An 18,528-nucleotide genomic window follows, 5' to 3' on the forward strand; every position below is an offset into this window, starting at 1 on the left:
TTAGATATATACCAAATGAAAGAAGATTGCAGAGTTCATTACCTTTTGGCATGACAAGATATCCCTGAAAAGATTAGTTTAGTTCTTAGTTTCAATATTGGCTCAGACAGGTCAATGCTATACCCAGAATACTGAGAAAGTCCTCCAGAATATGTAGAAATCAGTGAGGAAGAAAACGAAAAGCAAACAAACAAACAAAGCACAACAAAACAAAAGACCAACACTAAAAATGTTTACCTAGAGAGTACAAGAACAAAAGATCTATTTTAATGTCTTCAGATACTTGAAAGTCTCTTTATTAGAGGGTTAGCCTTAATTTCTGTGAATTTTGGAAAGAGTCAGATCCATTTGAACCTTGAAAGCACAAGAAAATATAATAGGAAGAATACTACTCATGATAAACTTTCAAATATAGCATTGACTAGAATGGTTATTGCTTTGGTAAGTTCCACTGACAGACTTGGAAGAGAGATCATGAGGATAGGAGCTTTAATATGAGGAAGGGGCAGTGGAAATTATCCCTAAAGACAGCACATAATAACACATGGAAATAATCAGGCATCCTCTGCCTTTCAACTACACCAAGTCTTGTCTTAATCTTGGTTTAGAGTCCTCAGAAAGATGATGTGATGATATCCTCTAATGTTCTAGCAGTAACAGCAGTTCATATCTCAGAATTCTTACCGGGCATGAATGTGACCTAATAAAAGCCATCTAAGTTCCTGAATAGAGAAGCTTTTTTTTTTTTTTTTTATAAATGAATATATATAACTAAATACATGACGCTCACAACAGGTCGACCCAGTTTTCTATGTAATGGAAAATGTGGTCACGTGACTGATGCACTATCCCTGGATTAGTGGTAGCTTTAATGATAAGCTGTTGCTTGTTACAGACAAAGCTAAAAGTTGTGTGGGTTCATGGATGTGTTCAAGGTGATGCTAGCATATTTACTATGTCTCCACTTCCAATTCTAGATTTAATCATGTGAAGACACTTTTTAGATTTAATTGTGTGAAATTCGTATTGTTTGAACTTCTGCTGGCTTACAGAAACAAAATGTTTGTATTTCTTTTTTTTTCTTTTTTTTAATTTTTTTAAATTTTTTATTTTTTATAAACATATATTTTTATCCCCAGGGGTACAGGTCTGTGAATCACCAGGTTTACACACTTCACAGCACTCACCAAAGCACATACCCTCCCCAATGTCCATAATCCCACTCCCTTCTCCCAACCCCCCTCCCCCCAGCAACCCTCAGTTTGTTTTGTGAGATTAAGAGTCACTTATGGTTTGTCTCGCTCCCAATCCCATCTTGTTTCATTGATTCTTCTCCTACCCACTTAAGCCCCCATGTTGCATCACCACTTCCTCATATCAGGGAGATCATATGATAGTTGTCTTTCTCTGCTTGACTTATTTCGCTAAGCATGATACGCTCTAGTTCCATCCATGTTGTCGCAAATGGCAAGATTTCATTTCTTTTGATGGCTGCATAGTATTCCATTGTGTATATATACCACATCTTCTTGATCCATTCATCTGTTGATGGACATCTAGGTTCTTTCCATAGTTTGGCTATTGTGGACATTGCTGCTATAAACATTTGGGTGCACATGCCTCTTTGGATCACTACGTTTGTATCTTTAGGGTAAATACCCAATAGTGCAATTGCTGGGTCATAGGGCAGTCTAACTCATTGTTTCCATTTTTCTTGCCACATCAGAAAAAGGTTTTTGGTTGTTGTTCTAAGAGGTATTTCTCTTTCAGTACTCTCTCTCTCTCTCTCTCTCTCTCTCTCTCTCTGTGTGTGTGTGTTATGATCACTGATAAATAAGCAGACTTCTTTTTCCATTTCAATATAATATGCACTACAGATTGCATAACCGACAGATGATACTTGATGTGAAACATACAAAACTACTTTCAAAACACCCCCCCTCAGAAAACAATTTTAAATCATAGAGTATTTTGAGCCTTAAAAATGATGATATGGTGTGGATATAATTGGCAGAACGTAGTTATCTGTGGAATTTTTGACCACTCCACTTAGAGAGCCTCTTAAGTAGACGTTTTATGCATCCCTGATAATGGGATATACCTAGAATAGTAAACATTCTATATATCAAAACAGATTTGTGAGTGTCTAATGATATATTCCACCCCCAAAATTTCCTATTATGTTTTTCTTTATGTATTAAAAGTGTTTAATTTTCCCAAAGCCACTTCTGCCATGGTCATATGGCTACTAAGATATGCTCAGTGTTTTTCAGATTATGCTCTGTGTCTCCTTTGTTCTTATTGAATTCTATTTTATCTTGAGGGCATTGAACGCTCTAAGAATCATGTGTATTTACAGATCTTTTACAGCACATACTACTGGTAAGTCCTATGTTTTTTTTCTTATTTTCCAGATGAGGAAACTAAAGTACTGAAGGATACAGCTTATTGAACATAATCAAAAAGTCAGTAAAGTCATGAAGCAAGATTCCAAAGTGAAGCAGAAGACCCATGAGTACCCACTGACTGCATTGCCTTCCCTGTCCTGATTGTCTTTTACTCTTCCTTCTCAGGTTCTGCTGCTCGATTCTCTTTGCTTCTCCTTTGCTTATTTTTTAAAATCAAGAACCATGGCCCTTGGTGAGGGAAATCAGAGCTCTGTGACCACATTCATCCTCCTGGGTTTCTCAGAATACCCAAACCTCCAGATACCCCTCTTCCTGGTGTTCTTGATCATCTACACAGTCACTCTGGTGGGAAACCTGGGCATAATTGTGGTCATAAGGTTCAATCCCAAACTCCACACGCCTATGTACTTTTTCCTCAGCCATCTGTCCTTTTTGGATATTTGTTATTCCAGTGTCTTCACACCTAAACTGCTAGAAATCTTGGTCGTGGAAGACAGAACCATCTCCTTCAAAGGGTGCATGGTTCAATTTTACTTTGTTTGTGCATTTGTGATAACGGAAATGTTCATGCTAGCAGTTATGGCCTATGACCGGTTTGTGGCTGTTTGTAACCCTCTGCTCTACACAGTTGCTATGTCTCAGAAACTCTGTGCCCTCTTGGTGGCTGGAACTTACGCGTGGGGTGGAATATGTTCCTTGACACTCACATATTCTCTTTTGGAACTATCCTACTGTGGTCCCAACGTTATAAATCACTTTGGCTGTGAATATTCTGCAATCCTCTCTTTATCCTGCTCTGACCCCTACTTCAGTCAGATGACGTGTTTGGTCATTTCTACATTCAATGAGGTTTGTAGCCTCCTGATTATCCTGGCTTCCTATTTATTCATAGTTGTCACCATCGTCAAGATGCCTTCTACTGGTGGACTCCAGAAAGCCTTCTCCACCTGTGCCTCCCACCTGACGGCCATCACCATCTTCCATGGGATCATCCTTCTTCTCTACTGTGTGCCCAACTCCAAAAGCTCATGGCTCCTGGTCAAAGTGGCTACTGTGTTTTTTACGGTCATGATCCCCATGTTGAACCCCCTCATTTACAGCCTGAGGAACAAAGATGTGAAAGACACGGCCAGGAAGTTAATCCATACCAAACTGCTTTCTCATTCAATGTAATTTTGATTTTTACACACACACACACACACACACACACACACACACACACTTTTAAATACTTTTTATTGGGCGCCTGGGTGGCTCAGTGGGTTAAGCCGCTGCCTTCGGCTCAGGTCATGATCTCAGGGTCCTGGGATCGAGTCCCGCATCGGGCTTTCTGCTCAGCAGGGAGCCTGCTTCCCTCTCTCTCTCTCTCTCTGCCTGCTTCTCCATCTACTTGTGATTTCTCTCTGTCAAATAAATAAATAAAATCTTTAAAAAATAAATAAATAAATAAATAAATAAATAAATACTTTTTATTCATTGCATTTGCATTGATGGGTATTCATTTTTTTCTTCAAGTAATCTGAAAAATTTATTCAGAAAATTAGTTAATTTATATACAACTGTGATTATTATGTCTCATTGTACTTTAAGAAATCACTTTCAGGGACACCTGGGTGGCTCAGTCTGTTAAGTGTCTTCCTTCAGTTCAGGTCATGATCCCAGAATCCTGGGATCAAACCCCACAGCAGGCTCCTTGTTCCATGGGGAGCATGCTTCTCCCTCTGCCTCTGCCTCTCCTCTCGTTTGTGCTCTGTTTCTCTCTCTGACAAATAAATAAATAGAATCTAAAAGAGAGAGAGAGAAGAAATCTCTTGCAGATTAAAAGAAAAGAAAGAAGGAAAATTCTGCTCAAGTTCTACTCTCAGAGTATAGTATGTTAAATAATGGTCCTCTACAGAAGCCTTCATCCTAACTCCCAGAATCTATGAATATGTTACCTTTCCATGTTCCCTCCCTCCCCTTTCTCCTTATTCTTCTCTTCCTCTTTCTCAAATCATGAAATATGAAAAACACATAAAGAAGTAATTTTGAATAATTTTTCCTTTCCATGTGTTCCCTTTTCCAAGAAAGTAAAGACAAAACATTATCAGCACTTTTCAAAATATCTATAAGTAGTCTCTAATCACTGCCTCTCTAGCACCACTAGGAGCAGACTTCGTTGTGGTGTTCAGAACTCTTTCTGTTTAGCGACAACTCCTACAAATTGGTTATGAGAGTATAAATGCTAATTTTGCCTCCTTTTGGAGTGCATATAAGTGTAATCTTAGAGTATATATTCAATTTCATCTGGCTTTGGCTCAACATTTGTTTTGAATGGATGTCGAAATTATTAGTTGTAACAGTAGTTCATTTTCATTAGTGAAGAATGTTCCATAAAAAAAAGTCATAGTTGCTTTATTTATACTACTAATAAACTTTTGGTTATTTCATCTTCTTGACCTTTATGAAAATGCTGTTATGAACACTTTTTCACAGACATCTGCTTTTCTGCACATAAACAAGCTCTCATTCTATGAGATGTGTCCTGTATCTGAAAGTTCTGGATCACAAGGAGCTGATTTCTCCTCTTTTATCAGATGCCATCAAACAATATTCCAAAGTCAGTGGATTAATTTAAATTCTCCCTATATCATGGGTGACTTCTATTTATTGCCCATTCTTACCAACATTCAATATTGTCACACTAGTTATGTTAATATTTTCAATGTTGATAGGTGAGTAGTGGTTATCTCACTTTGGTTATAATTTAAATTCCTCTTATTTTCAATGTGGTTAAATTTCCTTTATTTTATTAATTTATTTATTTATTTATTTATTTATTTGAGAGAGAGAGAGAGAATAGGAGAAGAGACAGAGGGAGAGAATCTTCAAGGAAACTCCCTGCTGAGTGCAGAGCTGGACACAGGGCTCATTCTCACAACCCAGGGCTCATTCTTATGACCCAGGTCATAAGATCACAACCTGAGCCAATATCAGGGGTCCAGTGCTTAAGGAGGGCACATGAGGTGATAAGCACTGGATGTTATACACAACTAATGAATCATGGAACACTACATCCAAAACTAATGATAACCTATATGCTGGCTAACTGAACATAAAAATAATAAGAGTTCAATGCTTAACTGACTGAGCATCCCCGGTGAAAATTGAATTTCTTTTAATATGATTATTAGCAGTCATTTGGCTCTTTTTCGTTTGTGACAAACCAATTTTGGTTTTTTTGTCCATTTTTCTACAGGTTGTTTGTCTTCTGTCATAAATATGTAGTTCATTATACCTTTTAAATAAAAGCCCTTTGTTTGATAGATGTACCATGACTGCATTTTCTCCTAGACTGTGGCTGTCTGTCCACTCTCTTGATGATGTACGTAGTGACACAGATTTCTTAATGTTTACTGAAGCAGAGTGTTTATCAGAGTTTAGCAGAGTTTATCAGAGTGTTCCTTTACAGTGTTGTGCTTCTAATGTCCTATTCAGGATATATTTATTTCCTCTAAATGAATGAAGATATTCCCACATTTTATGTGCTAAGTTGTCCCAAATTTCATACATTATTATCTTTGATATTATATTCTATTTTCTCTTGGATTCTAGATCTTATTTTATTCCTTTTACGCTAATTTTTAAATTTATTCTAAGATCAAACTGGAATTAAATTTTGGTGTGATATGAAAAGTGGCTGATTTTATGTTTTAACCTATGGATGCATATTTTCCCAGAAATATTTATTTCAAAATCATTCCATTAGACTGACCTAAAGTGCAGTTTTTTTCACATGTAAATGTCACTATATGTATAGCATACAAACTTTCTATATGCTTCTCTGTTTCATAGTCCGAACTATATGTAACTAATAAGATACAGTACCTAGTAAAGTCACTCCTGAAAAGTTGCTCCCTTTCCTGCAGGATAATTGAGATGTCTTTTGAATCTTACCTTTTCAAGCAAATTTTAGAATCATTCTTCCTTAGTTTTAAGACAGAATTACATCAGAAATATAGATCCATCTTGAAGGAAATGACAATTTGCATTCTTAAGTCTTCATGAGAATCATGAGACTTAAAATCATGAGAATGCTATATCTATCTGTTTAGATTTGTTTTAATTTTTGCAATAGACATTTTACCACATTGTTTTTTTGTAAAGTTCTTGCAAATATTTTGTGAAATTAATCTCTGAGTGTGTGATCTTTTTCATACTATTTTTTAAATTTCATTTGTAGGATGTGTATCATTTTTAGATCAGAATCTAATTTACTGCCATATTAATTTTACTTTGGGACACTCTACTACATCTCATGAAAATTTTATAATTTTTGTAGATTAGTTTGGATTTTCAACATTTATATCATATAATCTCTGATTAAATATATTCTGATTTTGCTGCTTCCAATATTATTCCTTTTCATTATTTTTTGTTTTTGTCTAACTACCTAAGAAGTTCAGTGTAATTTTGAATAAACATAGTAAAAATGGCCATCCTTGATTTTCTCACTTCATAAGGAAAGCATTTAATATTTCATATTTAAGATGTTTTCTAGGGACACTTGGATGGCTCAGTCAGTTAAGTGTCTGCTTTCGTCTCAGGTTGTGAATCCCAGGGTCCTGGGATGGAACCTTGCATCCGGCTGATTCCCTGCTTAGTGTGGAGTCTGCTTCTCCCTCTCCCTCTGCCCTTCCTCCCTGCTCCTGCATACTCTCTCTCAAGTAAAAAAATAAATAAGTAAAATCTTAAAAAAAGAAATAGAATGCTGTTTCTGATAGGTTTCTCATACATTCCTCTTTTTTCCAGATTAACAACGTTATCTGCTTTATTTGTCCATGTTTTTGCAATGTTTTGGAGTGTAGATGTGGAATGTCATTAATCTGCTTTCTCTACATCTGAGTTCCTTTAATATTTTCATATGGAAACTTATATTTTTTGGATTCTTTAATATTAAATCAAATGGTTATTGTCCTGAGAACATGAATTTTAAATGTTATATAATAAATTATTCTATTAGTTTATTAGTTTGTTCCCATATTCTTACATTGTTGTTGAGGATAGAAATTAGCAGAACTACTTTAGAGAGCAATTTGGTTAATACCTATCCTAAGAAAATGCACATAGCAATACCACTTCTGAAAAGTCCTCCTAGAATTACTTTGAAAAGAAAAAGAAAGAGATACACATATTTTTTTGGATATTTTTGAAGTATTATTTATAGTAGCAAAAGAATATAGAATTTGAAATACTCATTATTATGTGTTTGGCTTATAAATTGTAGTATTTTTTTTTAGAAGGAACATACCATGTAGCCATTAAAAATGTTGTCATTTTATATGTACTCATTTGGACCAAATAAAGTGTTCCAGAAAAATTGAGCAAGAACCACACAGTCGTCCTAATTTAACATCATTGATGTAAGAAGTGCGTATGCATGTCTCTCTGTATATGAATATAGATATTCAGCATTATTTCTTGAGGATTCAAAAGAGTCAAAAAACAAGCAAAAATAGGTGGCAAGTGGAAAAGTTGATGGGATGACAGGCAGAAGGGAGGGAAGGAGGGAGATTTTCCTTTTAAACTATCTTTGGAATCACATTAGGTAAATGTGTCATGTAAAGAAAGACCATTACATTTAATTTATCATAAATGGTTTTATTTATTTTTTTATTAATTTTTTATTTTCAGCATAACAGTATTCATTATTTTTTTAATTTTTAAAAGATTTTATTTATTTGACAGAGAGAGAGAAATCACAAGTAGACAGAGAGGCAGGCAGAGAGAGAGAGGGGAGGAAGCAGGCTCCCTGCAGAGCAGAGAGCCCGATGCGGGGCTCGATCCCAGGACCCTGGGATCATGACCTGAGCTGAAGGCAGAGGCTTTAACCCACTGAGCCACCCAGGCACCCAACAGTATTCATTATTTTTGCACCACACCCAGTGCTCCATGCAATCCGTGCCCTCTATATTACCCACCACCTGGCTCCCCCAACCTCCCATCCCCTGCCCCTTCAACACCCTCAGATTGTTTTTCAGAGTCCATAGTCTCTCATGGTTCACCTCCCCTTCCAATTTCCCCCAAACCCCTTCTCCTCTCCATCTCCCCTTGTCCTCCATACTATTTGTTATGCTCCACAAATAAGTGAAACCATATGATAATTGACTCTCTCTGCTTGACTTATTTCACTCAGCATAATCTCTTCCAGTCTCGTCCATGTTGCTAATATAGAAATTGATGCCTCAGAATGTTGGCATGATCTCTCAATTTTATAATCACCAAAGTATCTGTTTCTATCATTCTTTTTTTTATAGATTGATTGGTACAGATATAAATATATGTTATACAGATAACAGATATAAATATATATTAATATTTTTGTGTTTTGAGTATTTCAATATTTATATATTTAATCTATGTATTTTGGATTGTAAATATATTATATTACAAATATCAGTATATTATTTTGAGAGCCAGATTATACTGAACTTGTAAAAATTAATTAAAATTTCATTGAGAATTCATCATCACCCTTTTATTCCATGATTTTAGAAGGGCTATTGCCTTCTTTGAACTGTAATATGATGCAACACTTTGGCTTCAAGAATTATTTTAACCATTTCTGGCAATGTTCATATTTTACACTCAGCTTATTTCATGAAATTATAAACTTTTGACCTGTTTCCAGGTTTTAGTTATTTTGTTGCTTATAATTAGGTTAGACTTTCAGAAATTTTTCATTGTACTGTATTGTGTGAAGAGTGACAGGGAGTTTTAAATACTACAGAGAATTAATGGTCTGGGGAATGGTCCAATTCCTACTTCTAATTAGCAACACAGGTTTGGAGTACTTAAAATAACTCCCAGATTGTTAATATCCAGAATACAATTATCTTTATGAAAATCACATTCTATGACAAAGTAGACATTAGAATCTCATGCTAATTCCATTTTTATTTCAAGAAACAACAGAGATAATATGTATAGAATTCTTTTTAAGTTGTAATTATAATTTGCAAATATAAATGACTAAAACTATACTATGAAATATTTATTTTCTTATTTTCATTTCACAAATATTGAATATATAACTAAGCTAGACACCAAATAAAATAGATACACAAGGAAAACAATCAAATTAAAGCACCACCTAAAGAAAATTGATATAATGAAATGTCTTTAGTCTGTTGTGACATTAGTATCTCTTTACATGAAGGGATGAAATTTGAATCCTGATTATTCTACATACCAATTTTGTGACCTAGAAAATTAGATTTTTTTATGTTTAGTTTTTTTCTTTGTGAAGCATGTGCAGTTTTAGAAAATGTTATGTAGGTTTGGATTCGCTAAATAAATTCTATTTTTTTAGTGATTAAGTGTTTGGAAATGCTAATTATTACCTGTTGCATCGCCCACCTCTCCCTTCACATCCACAGCCACAAATATTAAAAAAGCAAGTGACAAAAGGTGTAGCAAAATGACTCAAAGTGAAAGCAAATATGGATGTTGAAAGGCTAATTGTTACATTTATACTATTTCAGGTGATAGTGCCTTGGCAGCAACGGTTGTGATGGTGGGAAGTCCATGAAATTAGCCTATTAATGTGAATGTTGATATTTTTAATATAAGTTTTAAATTTTTAAATAATTTCCACTCTACAAAATAAATTGTAAAAATATTTCAGAGTTTCTGTACACACCTTACTCAATTACCCATATTTTTAACATCTTATACAATTAACATGATGCATTTGTCAAAGACTTTGCACAGCATAGGAGACAATAAATAATAAAAAGGAAACCTATAGAATGGTAGAACACATGTATGAAACATGTATCTGATAAAGGATTAATTTCCGATACTACAAATAAGGAACTCATACAATTCAATAGCAAAAACAAACAAGCAAACAAAAAACAAAACAAGCAAGCAAACAAACAAACAAAAAACAACTTATAATCCAATTAGAAAGTTGGCTAAGGACTGAATTCAGACATCCTTTCTAAGATATACAAACAGCCAAAAGGTGGGCCAAAAGAAAAAGAAAAAAAGTTTGATGTCACTTAATTATCAGGAAAATAAATACAAATCAAAACAATGACTCACCTCAAACTTGTATTTATATATATATATGTAATGATATATATGTTACATATATATTGTTATATATATTGTTATATGTATAACAAATGTTGATAAGGCTATGAAGAAATAGGAACCCTTATGCACTGTTGATGGGAATGCAAAATAGTGCAGTTGCTATGGAAAACCGTATAGAGGTTTTTCAAAAAATTAAAAATTTAAGTAACATGTGATCCCTGCATCTTGATATTTATCCAAAAGAATTGAATTCAAGATTTCAAAAATATTTTAGCATTCTCATGTTCATTGAAGAACCATTCACAATATTCAAGGTGGAGAAATGCCTAAATGTCCATGGATAGATAAATGGATAAAGAAAATATGGTATAGATATACAATCAGATACAATTCAGCCCTAAAAATAAAGGAAATTCCATAATATATGACCACAAGGATGAACTCTGAGGATATTATGTAAATAAAATAAGTGAGTCACAGAAAATAAATTCCACTTAAACAATATATATAAAATAACCAGATTATTGGAATCAGAGAAGGGAATGAAAGTTGCTAGGGACTGGGGGAAGGGAAGAAAAGAAGTTACAAATTAGTGGGTATAAAGTTTCAGTTTAAAGGATGACTAGGTTCCAGAGATCTGCTACATAAAATTATATTTGCAGTCAACAATACTGTATTCTATACTTAAAAATCTCTTAAGAAGGTAAATGTCACATCAAGTGTTATTACCATGATAAAATGAAAAATTTGAAAAGAAGCATTAGTACATTACAGGGCAGCTTGGGTGGCCCAGTTGGTTGAGCTTCTGACTCTCGATTTTAACTCAGGTCATGATCTCAGGGATGTGAGATTGAACCCTGTGTGGGGCTCCATACTCAACACTGAATCTGAGAGTCTCTCTTCCTCTCCCTTTGTTTCTCCATCAGCTGCTGTAATCTGTCAATAAATAAATAAATAAATAAATAAATAAATAAATAAATAAATTTTCTTTGTAAGAAGAAGCATTAGTAGTACATTATGATCACTAAAATTTTAACTTTATATAGATTCTTCATTTTTTAAATTTTTTCCCATCAGTGCTTTCTTTCTTGTCTGAGGTCCAATCCAGGCTTGGATTACAACCACATTGCATGTAATTGCTGTGTGTCTTCAGTCTAGTCTGGTCTGTGAAAGTTTTTCATTCTCTTCTTGTTCTTGACTCTGACAATCCTAAGGAATAGTGGCTAGGTATCCTGTGAAATGCTTCCAAATATGAGTTTGCATAATGATTTTCTCATTTTAGGATGGGATTATGGGTTTGGGGAAAGAATATCAGAGATAAAACCTTTCTCCTCGTATAGTATCAGGAGGTAAATGATATCATTATATCACTGATGATGGTCACCTTCATCCTTTTGCTTAAGGTAGTGTTGAACAAGTATTCCACACCAATGTGGAATTTGAAATGCAGTTGAGTTAATAACAACTACTTTTGGATTGTTCTTCTTCTCTTTTCTTATTTTGAACTCAACAGTTCATGTGTTCTTCAATTAATACATATTATTTCAGGAGCACCTGGGTAGCTCAGTCTGTTAAGCATCTGCCTTTGGCTCAGGTCATGGTTCCAGGGTCTTGAGATATAGCCCCTCAGGGGGCTCCCTGCTCAGCAGGGAGTCTGCCCCCATCTTTCCCTCTGCCTCCCCTCTCATGCTTTCTCTCATGCTCTCTCTCTCAGATAAATAAATAAAACCTTTAAAAATAAAAAATGCATATTATTTCAATAATTCAATATCTAAAAGCAATTAGTGGAATAGATGTGGTGATGTAATTATCCCCAGTGCTTTAAAAGGAATGCACATACTGCAATGACACAAGAGACAGTGTTTCAACTGTCTGTATGATTTGTGGTTCACTGAGGAACACCCCAATTATAATTCTTTATAGCTATATTTCCATGGTCTTGGAGGCAGATATAAGACCCAGAGTTTGGCAGAGTTTAGATTGTGGATTCAACTCTCGGGTTTTTTTCTTTGTATTTCCTAAGATTTCTCATGTCCTGGAAATAAAATGCCACTTTACTGGCATACTTATTGAAATATACTGCTACTTTATTTCAAATCTCAAGCCTGTTGCTATTTGAAAGAATGTTTTATTACTAAGAAAAAAAATGCCTGAGATTTATTAACCATAAGAAGAAATTCTCAGTAAATTAAGAACTTCTGGTTTCAGGTCAGTTCATTTCTCTTTTGGTAGCTTTCAATTTAGGTGGGAAACATGGAACTCCAGCTCAAATAGACTATTCCAAAAATTATAAACAACCCATTTTGAGGTCAGAGACATTTTTTACTCATGAAGCATAAAGTGTTTCTGAGAACTAAATTTTGTATTACAGAAACTGGCAGCAGTTAGCAATGTGGAAGTCACAGAAAATTATGGGTTATTTATTAATTTTGTAATCCCGTATGCCTAGTCTCAGTATGAATACAAACCAAATCCTACTCCATTAATTTTCACCAAAATCACTTGAAATTGGTAGGGTCGGGATACCAAGTCTTTTTCTGAGTATTCATTGACCTCATAAGTGTTCCACTAAGCCAGAACAGTGTAGCGATCTCTCTAATAAGCCACAATTTTGCTAATAGTTTCGAATGTTGGAGGAAGCTCATTTATTAAAATATCCTGAATAATAATGTATATTTACAATGTATCTGCCTGGTCGCACTTGCTGTTGGAAAGAATATGCTGATGATGGATGCTCTAGGCGTGGGGGTTGTTTGTAGTACATGTTTAAGCATTCACATTGAGGCTGACACTGCTTCTAGGCAAAGCTAGGATGATGGGACAGATAACTCATCTAATTCTGTTGCAGTTCATGTCTGAATCTCGAGACTATTCATTTTATGTGCCTATCCTCTTATTTCCTAATATTGCCCAGGTTTTCCTCATCATAGGAAAGGGCTTACTTCTATTGGTCCAGAAAATGTGTTATTTTCATTGTATCATAAAACGTATTTTGTATGGAGCCATTCACCATTGTTGGTGAATATGAGATACTCCTGTTCCTCTATGTATATTCAAATTAATTACATATTTGTAATTTTATAATATATAATGGAATGAATGATGTAAGACACATTATTATATAGCTAATGAAATGTTAATTAATTAGATTTAATTGATAAAATAATATATGTTGGGAAAAATGTCAATAAAAGACTGACAAAACTATCCCTGAAGGCAGTATACCCTTAGTAGAAGTTGGATGGAAGCTAGATGATTATTTCAGGAATAAGAGTCTATAATGCATTCTCAAGTGTTAGGTATATGGGATAGACTAGATACATTTTAAGGTTTATTTCCACTCTCTTTTGTTTTTTTAATTTCTTTTCTGCGTAACAGTATTCATTGTTTTTGCACCACACCCAGTGCTCCATGCAATCTGTGCCCTCTCCAATACCCACCACCTGGTTCCCCCAACCTTCTCCCCCCCTCCCCTTCAAAACCCTCTGGTTGTTTTTCAGAGTCCATAGTCTCTCATGGTTCACCTCCCCTTCCAATTTCCCTCAACTCCCTTCTCCTCTTAAATTCCATGGGTATTTAATTCTGTATAATGCCTAGAAAACTTTGAATATATAAAAAAATTAATACGAAGATTTATGTGGCACCATTTGCAATGCCAACTGATCTTGATCCTTTGTATAATTCTTAAAACCAAAACAAAGTTCTCTGTGCTTCTTTTCTGCCTCTTTTCCTCCTGTTTTACACAATTACTTTTGTGGTCTAAATTTGTATTTCAGTTCAAAGTAATAATACTAATGAGGGTTAAATTTTAAACAGCAGAATGATTAATATGTTTTATATACCAGTGATTCCAATAATTTAGCAGGCATCAAAATCACCTGGAGAGCGGGTTAAGTCAAGAACTGTGAGCCCCATCCTAGGGTTTCTGATTCTGAAAGTTGGTGATGGGGTTAGAGAATTTGCATCCCTCACAACTTCTCAGTCGCTCAAGCTGTTGCTGGTTTGGGGACCATACTTTAAGATTCACCATTCTATGGCAACTTCACAGTAGCCAATGAAGCCTTTTCTCTCTTCCTCTTTTCCATTCAGTTCTACTTTTCAGAACTAGCTGTTGGCTCTTTATTCAACAGGAATCATGATGTAATCTGAAGGAAATCAAAGTCTCATACCCACTTTTATTCTCTTGGGATTTTCAGAATATCCAGCACTGCAGGTTCTACTCTTCCTAGTTTTCTTGTCTATTTATATGGTCACCACTGTGAGAAATTTGGGCATGATAATAATCATCAAGATCAATCCAAATCTCCACAGGAACATGTGTTTTTTCCTTAGTCATTTGTCCTTTGTGGATTTTGGTTTTTCCACCGTAGTTATACCTACATTGTTGGAGAACTTGATTGTGGAGGACAGAACAATCTCCTTCTTTGGTTGCATTAGGCAATTTTGCTTTACTTGCATATCTGGAGTAACAGAAACTTTAAAGTTAGCAGTGATGGCCTATGACCGTTTTGTGGCATTTGTAACCCCTTGCTCTATAACACCACTGTGTCTCAGAAGCTGTGCGCTCTGCTGGTGGCGGGATCTTACTTGTGGGGTATAGTGTGTTCCCTGACACTCACATATTTCCTTCTTGCATTATCCTGTTGTGAATCTAGCATCATAAATAATTTTATCTGTGACCTCTCTGTAATTGTTTCTGCCTCCTGTTCAGACCCCTAGATCAGCCAGATGCTGTGTTTTATTATTGCCATATTCAATGAGGTGAGCGGACTGATGATTATTCTGATGTCCTATATACTCATTTTTTCACTGTTATGAGGATGTCTTCTACAAGTGAGCGCTGGAAAACCTTTTCCACCTCTGCCTCTTACCTGACAGCCATCACAATCTTCCACAATACCTTCCTTTTCCTCTACTCTATCCCTAATCCTAAAAAGTCTTGGCTCATAAAGTGGCTTCTGTGTTTTACACAGTGGTGATTCCCATGCTGAATCCCTTGATCTACAGCCTTAGGACCAAAGACATGAAAGATATATTCAGAAGATCAGTTGTTGCAAAATTGCTTTGTCACTCAATATAATAATGTTAGGTTCAGGGGCACCTGCATGGCTCAGTGGGTTAAAACTCTGCCTTCCGTTTGGATCATGATCCCAGGGTCCTGGGATCCAGCCCCGCATTGGGCTCTCTGCTCGGCAGGGAGCCTGCTTCCTCCTCTCTCTCTCTCTCTCTCTCTGCCTGTCTCTCTGTCTACTTGTGATCTCTGTCAAATAAATAAATAAAATATTTTTAAAAATATTGTTAGATTCATTATTTTATTTCTGAAAAAAAAAAAACCTGGTTTACTATACTAGAGATTGTTCAAAGCTTGTTGGGCAGTTGATGATTTAAATCACTTTTCAACAGGCTATTAGTTAATATACTTATAGCAGCACATTTTATGATTAGTGATATTCTGTACATTAATTTTAGTGAAATATCTCCAGACATGTAAACCAAATTTTAAAAATAAAATTATTTTATTGTATTATGTGATATTTGTAAGTTATTTTAAAATATTTTATCACTTAGTGTAAGTTTCCAAAATAAAGCTAATCAACCATTCATCAAATACATGCAGATCTAGAAAGTTTCCTCTAGAATTGCAATCAGGCTGCTTCTGCTCTGGAGATCGCTTTAACAAGTGTTCCAGCTCACTGCACCTTATACAGCATCAAGATTTTGCTATTCTTATATCGAATGAGAGAAGATGACTTTTATTAAGGAAAAATTTATTTATTTATTTATTTATTTTTAAAAGATTTTATTTATTTATTTGACAGACAGGGATCACAAGTAGGCAGAGAGGCAGGCAAAGAGAGAGGGGGAAGCAGGTTCCTTCGGAGCAGAGAGCCCGATGCGGGGCTCGATCCCAGGACCCTGGGAATCATGACATGAGCTGAAGGCAGATGCTTTTACCCACTGAGCCACACAGGTGCCCCCAGGAAAAATTTAAATGGACCCAAGCATATCTGGTTATTCAAATTTCAGCAAACATGTCAACATAATTCAATGGAAAAAAGATGCTTTTCAACAAGCATTACAGAGACTGGATATCCATAGGATAAAGGAGGCTTAACTCTTAACTCACACCACACACAGTTATTAACTTGAATTCAATGAAATGGATCAGAGTGCTAAGCATAAAAATTGAAACTAAAGAATTTTAGAATAAAACACGAAAAAATAATAGTTTAAAATTTGAGGTGCATTTTTTTTTAAGATAAAACACAAAAGGGATGGATTCTCAGAAAACTGACAAAAAGAACTTCACCAACATAAAAATTGGTTATGAAAGTGTTTTAGTGGTAAAGGATCTTGGTTAAAAAACAACAACAACAACAACAACTGTAAAACACAGGCTGGGAGTAAATATTTTTATATATATGTGTGTGTGTGTGTGTGTGTGTGTGTCTGTGTTTGCCACGTATATGTGTAGATACACATTTGAAAAAAGGATTTGTTTGTAGAACATTTTATAAAAAACTCTTTACGCTCAAATAGACAAGGAGTACCTGGGTGGCTCAGTGGATTAAGCCACTGCCTTTGGCTCAGTCATGATCTTTGGGATCAAGCCCTGCCTGGGGCTCTCTGCTCAGCAGGGAGCCTGCTTCCCCCCCGCCCCCCACCTCTCTTCATACTTGTGATCTCTCTCTCTCTCTCAAGTAAATAAATAAAATCCTCAAAAATAAAAAAAATAAAAAAATAAAAACCAGGTAGACAATCTAGCTAAAGGTGAAATTTTAAGCAGACACTTGACAAAAACAGACATACAAATCATCTATAAATATATGAAAATACAATAAACATTATTAATCATCAGTGAAATTCTGATTAAAATCACAGTGAGCTACCACTGAACACCAATATGAATGGCCAAAACAAATGACTGAAATGCCACGTATCAGTGAGCAAAGAGAATGCTCACACATTTCAGATGGGGATAAAAGGTAAAATGAGTTTGAAAACAGTTTAACGGAGTCTTCTGAAGTTATGTGGACACTTCCCACACACCTGGACAATTCCTTCTTTAGGTGTTCATCCATGAGAAATGAAATGCAACGTACTTTAACTGAAGTTTCTTATTGCATGTGAAATAACACAGGGAATGGAAGAGTAAGAAAAGCAGTGTGTAGAGGATATTTTTGATCTTTTATGAACTTGTTTTTACTTTGTTCCTTTAAAAGCTGATTTTTAGGGGCACCTGGGTGGCTTAGTCAGTTAAGCTTCTATCTTTGGCTTGGGTCATGCTTCCAGAGTCCTGGGATTGAGTGTCACGGTGGGCTCCTTGCTTAGCACAGAGACATTTTTTTCCCTCTCCCTCTGCCTGTTGCTCCCCCTGCTCGGCTCCCTATCAAATAAACAAATACAATCTTTAAAATAAATAATAAAATAAAATAAGAAGTGATTTTTCTAGAAGGAGTAGCTTTGCTTTCATAAAGAGTTTTTTTCTATTGGCCACTAAAAGTAAACAGGAGATGGCAGGAAAGATACGGGAAGTCTTTGTCACTTTAACATAGAGGAATTTATATTTATATATATAAATGAAGTATGGTACTATATAGATATACTAGTTAATGCATGTGCCTTTAATGATCTTCTCATTGTCCCTTTGATGACCTTCTTATACCAAGACTTTGAAAAATGTACTGATGAGGTATAAGTGTTCTGATGTAATTGTCCTTTTGAGAATCAAGGTAAGGGTACAATTTGTTTATAACAGAATGGCTTTCATATTGTTATTAATTCTGAGAAAAGACAGGCATGGCATATATGAGTAAATTGTCTGGTCAGCCCAAGAAAACAGTTAGTTTTGGCTTTAAACAGAGGAAGATTAGAAGAATGATTTGTCATAATGGTCCTAGAAAGCTTACTGATATAAAAGGGGAAAGAGAGGTATTTCAGAAATTAGTAAAGAAACCATTAAAATTAGCCATCCTGTGATTCATTCCTGTTACTCAAGAGTGGTTGGCTTTTGATTGAGACCTAACCACTATGTATC

General features: G+C 35.2%; 1 protein-coding gene and 1 pseudogene across 1 annotated transcript; both read left to right on the forward strand.

Annotated features, from left to right (window-relative positions):
* Positions 1-2,630: 2,630 nt before the first annotated feature.
* Positions 2,631-3,581, forward strand: LOC101671758 (olfactory receptor 5D18-like). The gene has a single exon (XM_004782256.2). It carries the CDS (start codon positions 2,631-2,633, stop codon positions 3,579-3,581), a length of 951 nt encoding a protein of 316 aa, XP_004782313.1.
* An 11,044-nt stretch (positions 3,582-14,625) lies between these two features.
* Positions 14,626-15,570, forward strand: LOC101671440 (annotated as a pseudogene).
* The last annotated feature ends 2,958 nt before the right edge of the window (positions 15,571-18,528 follow it).

This window comes from Mustela putorius, unplaced genomic scaffold (genome assembly GCF_011764305.1).
Source record: "Mustela putorius furo isolate JIRA1106 unplaced genomic scaffold, ASM1176430v1.1 tig00000127_pilon_pilon_pilon, whole genome shotgun sequence".
Taxonomy (NCBI): domain Eukaryota; kingdom Metazoa; phylum Chordata; class Mammalia; order Carnivora; family Mustelidae; genus Mustela; species Mustela putorius.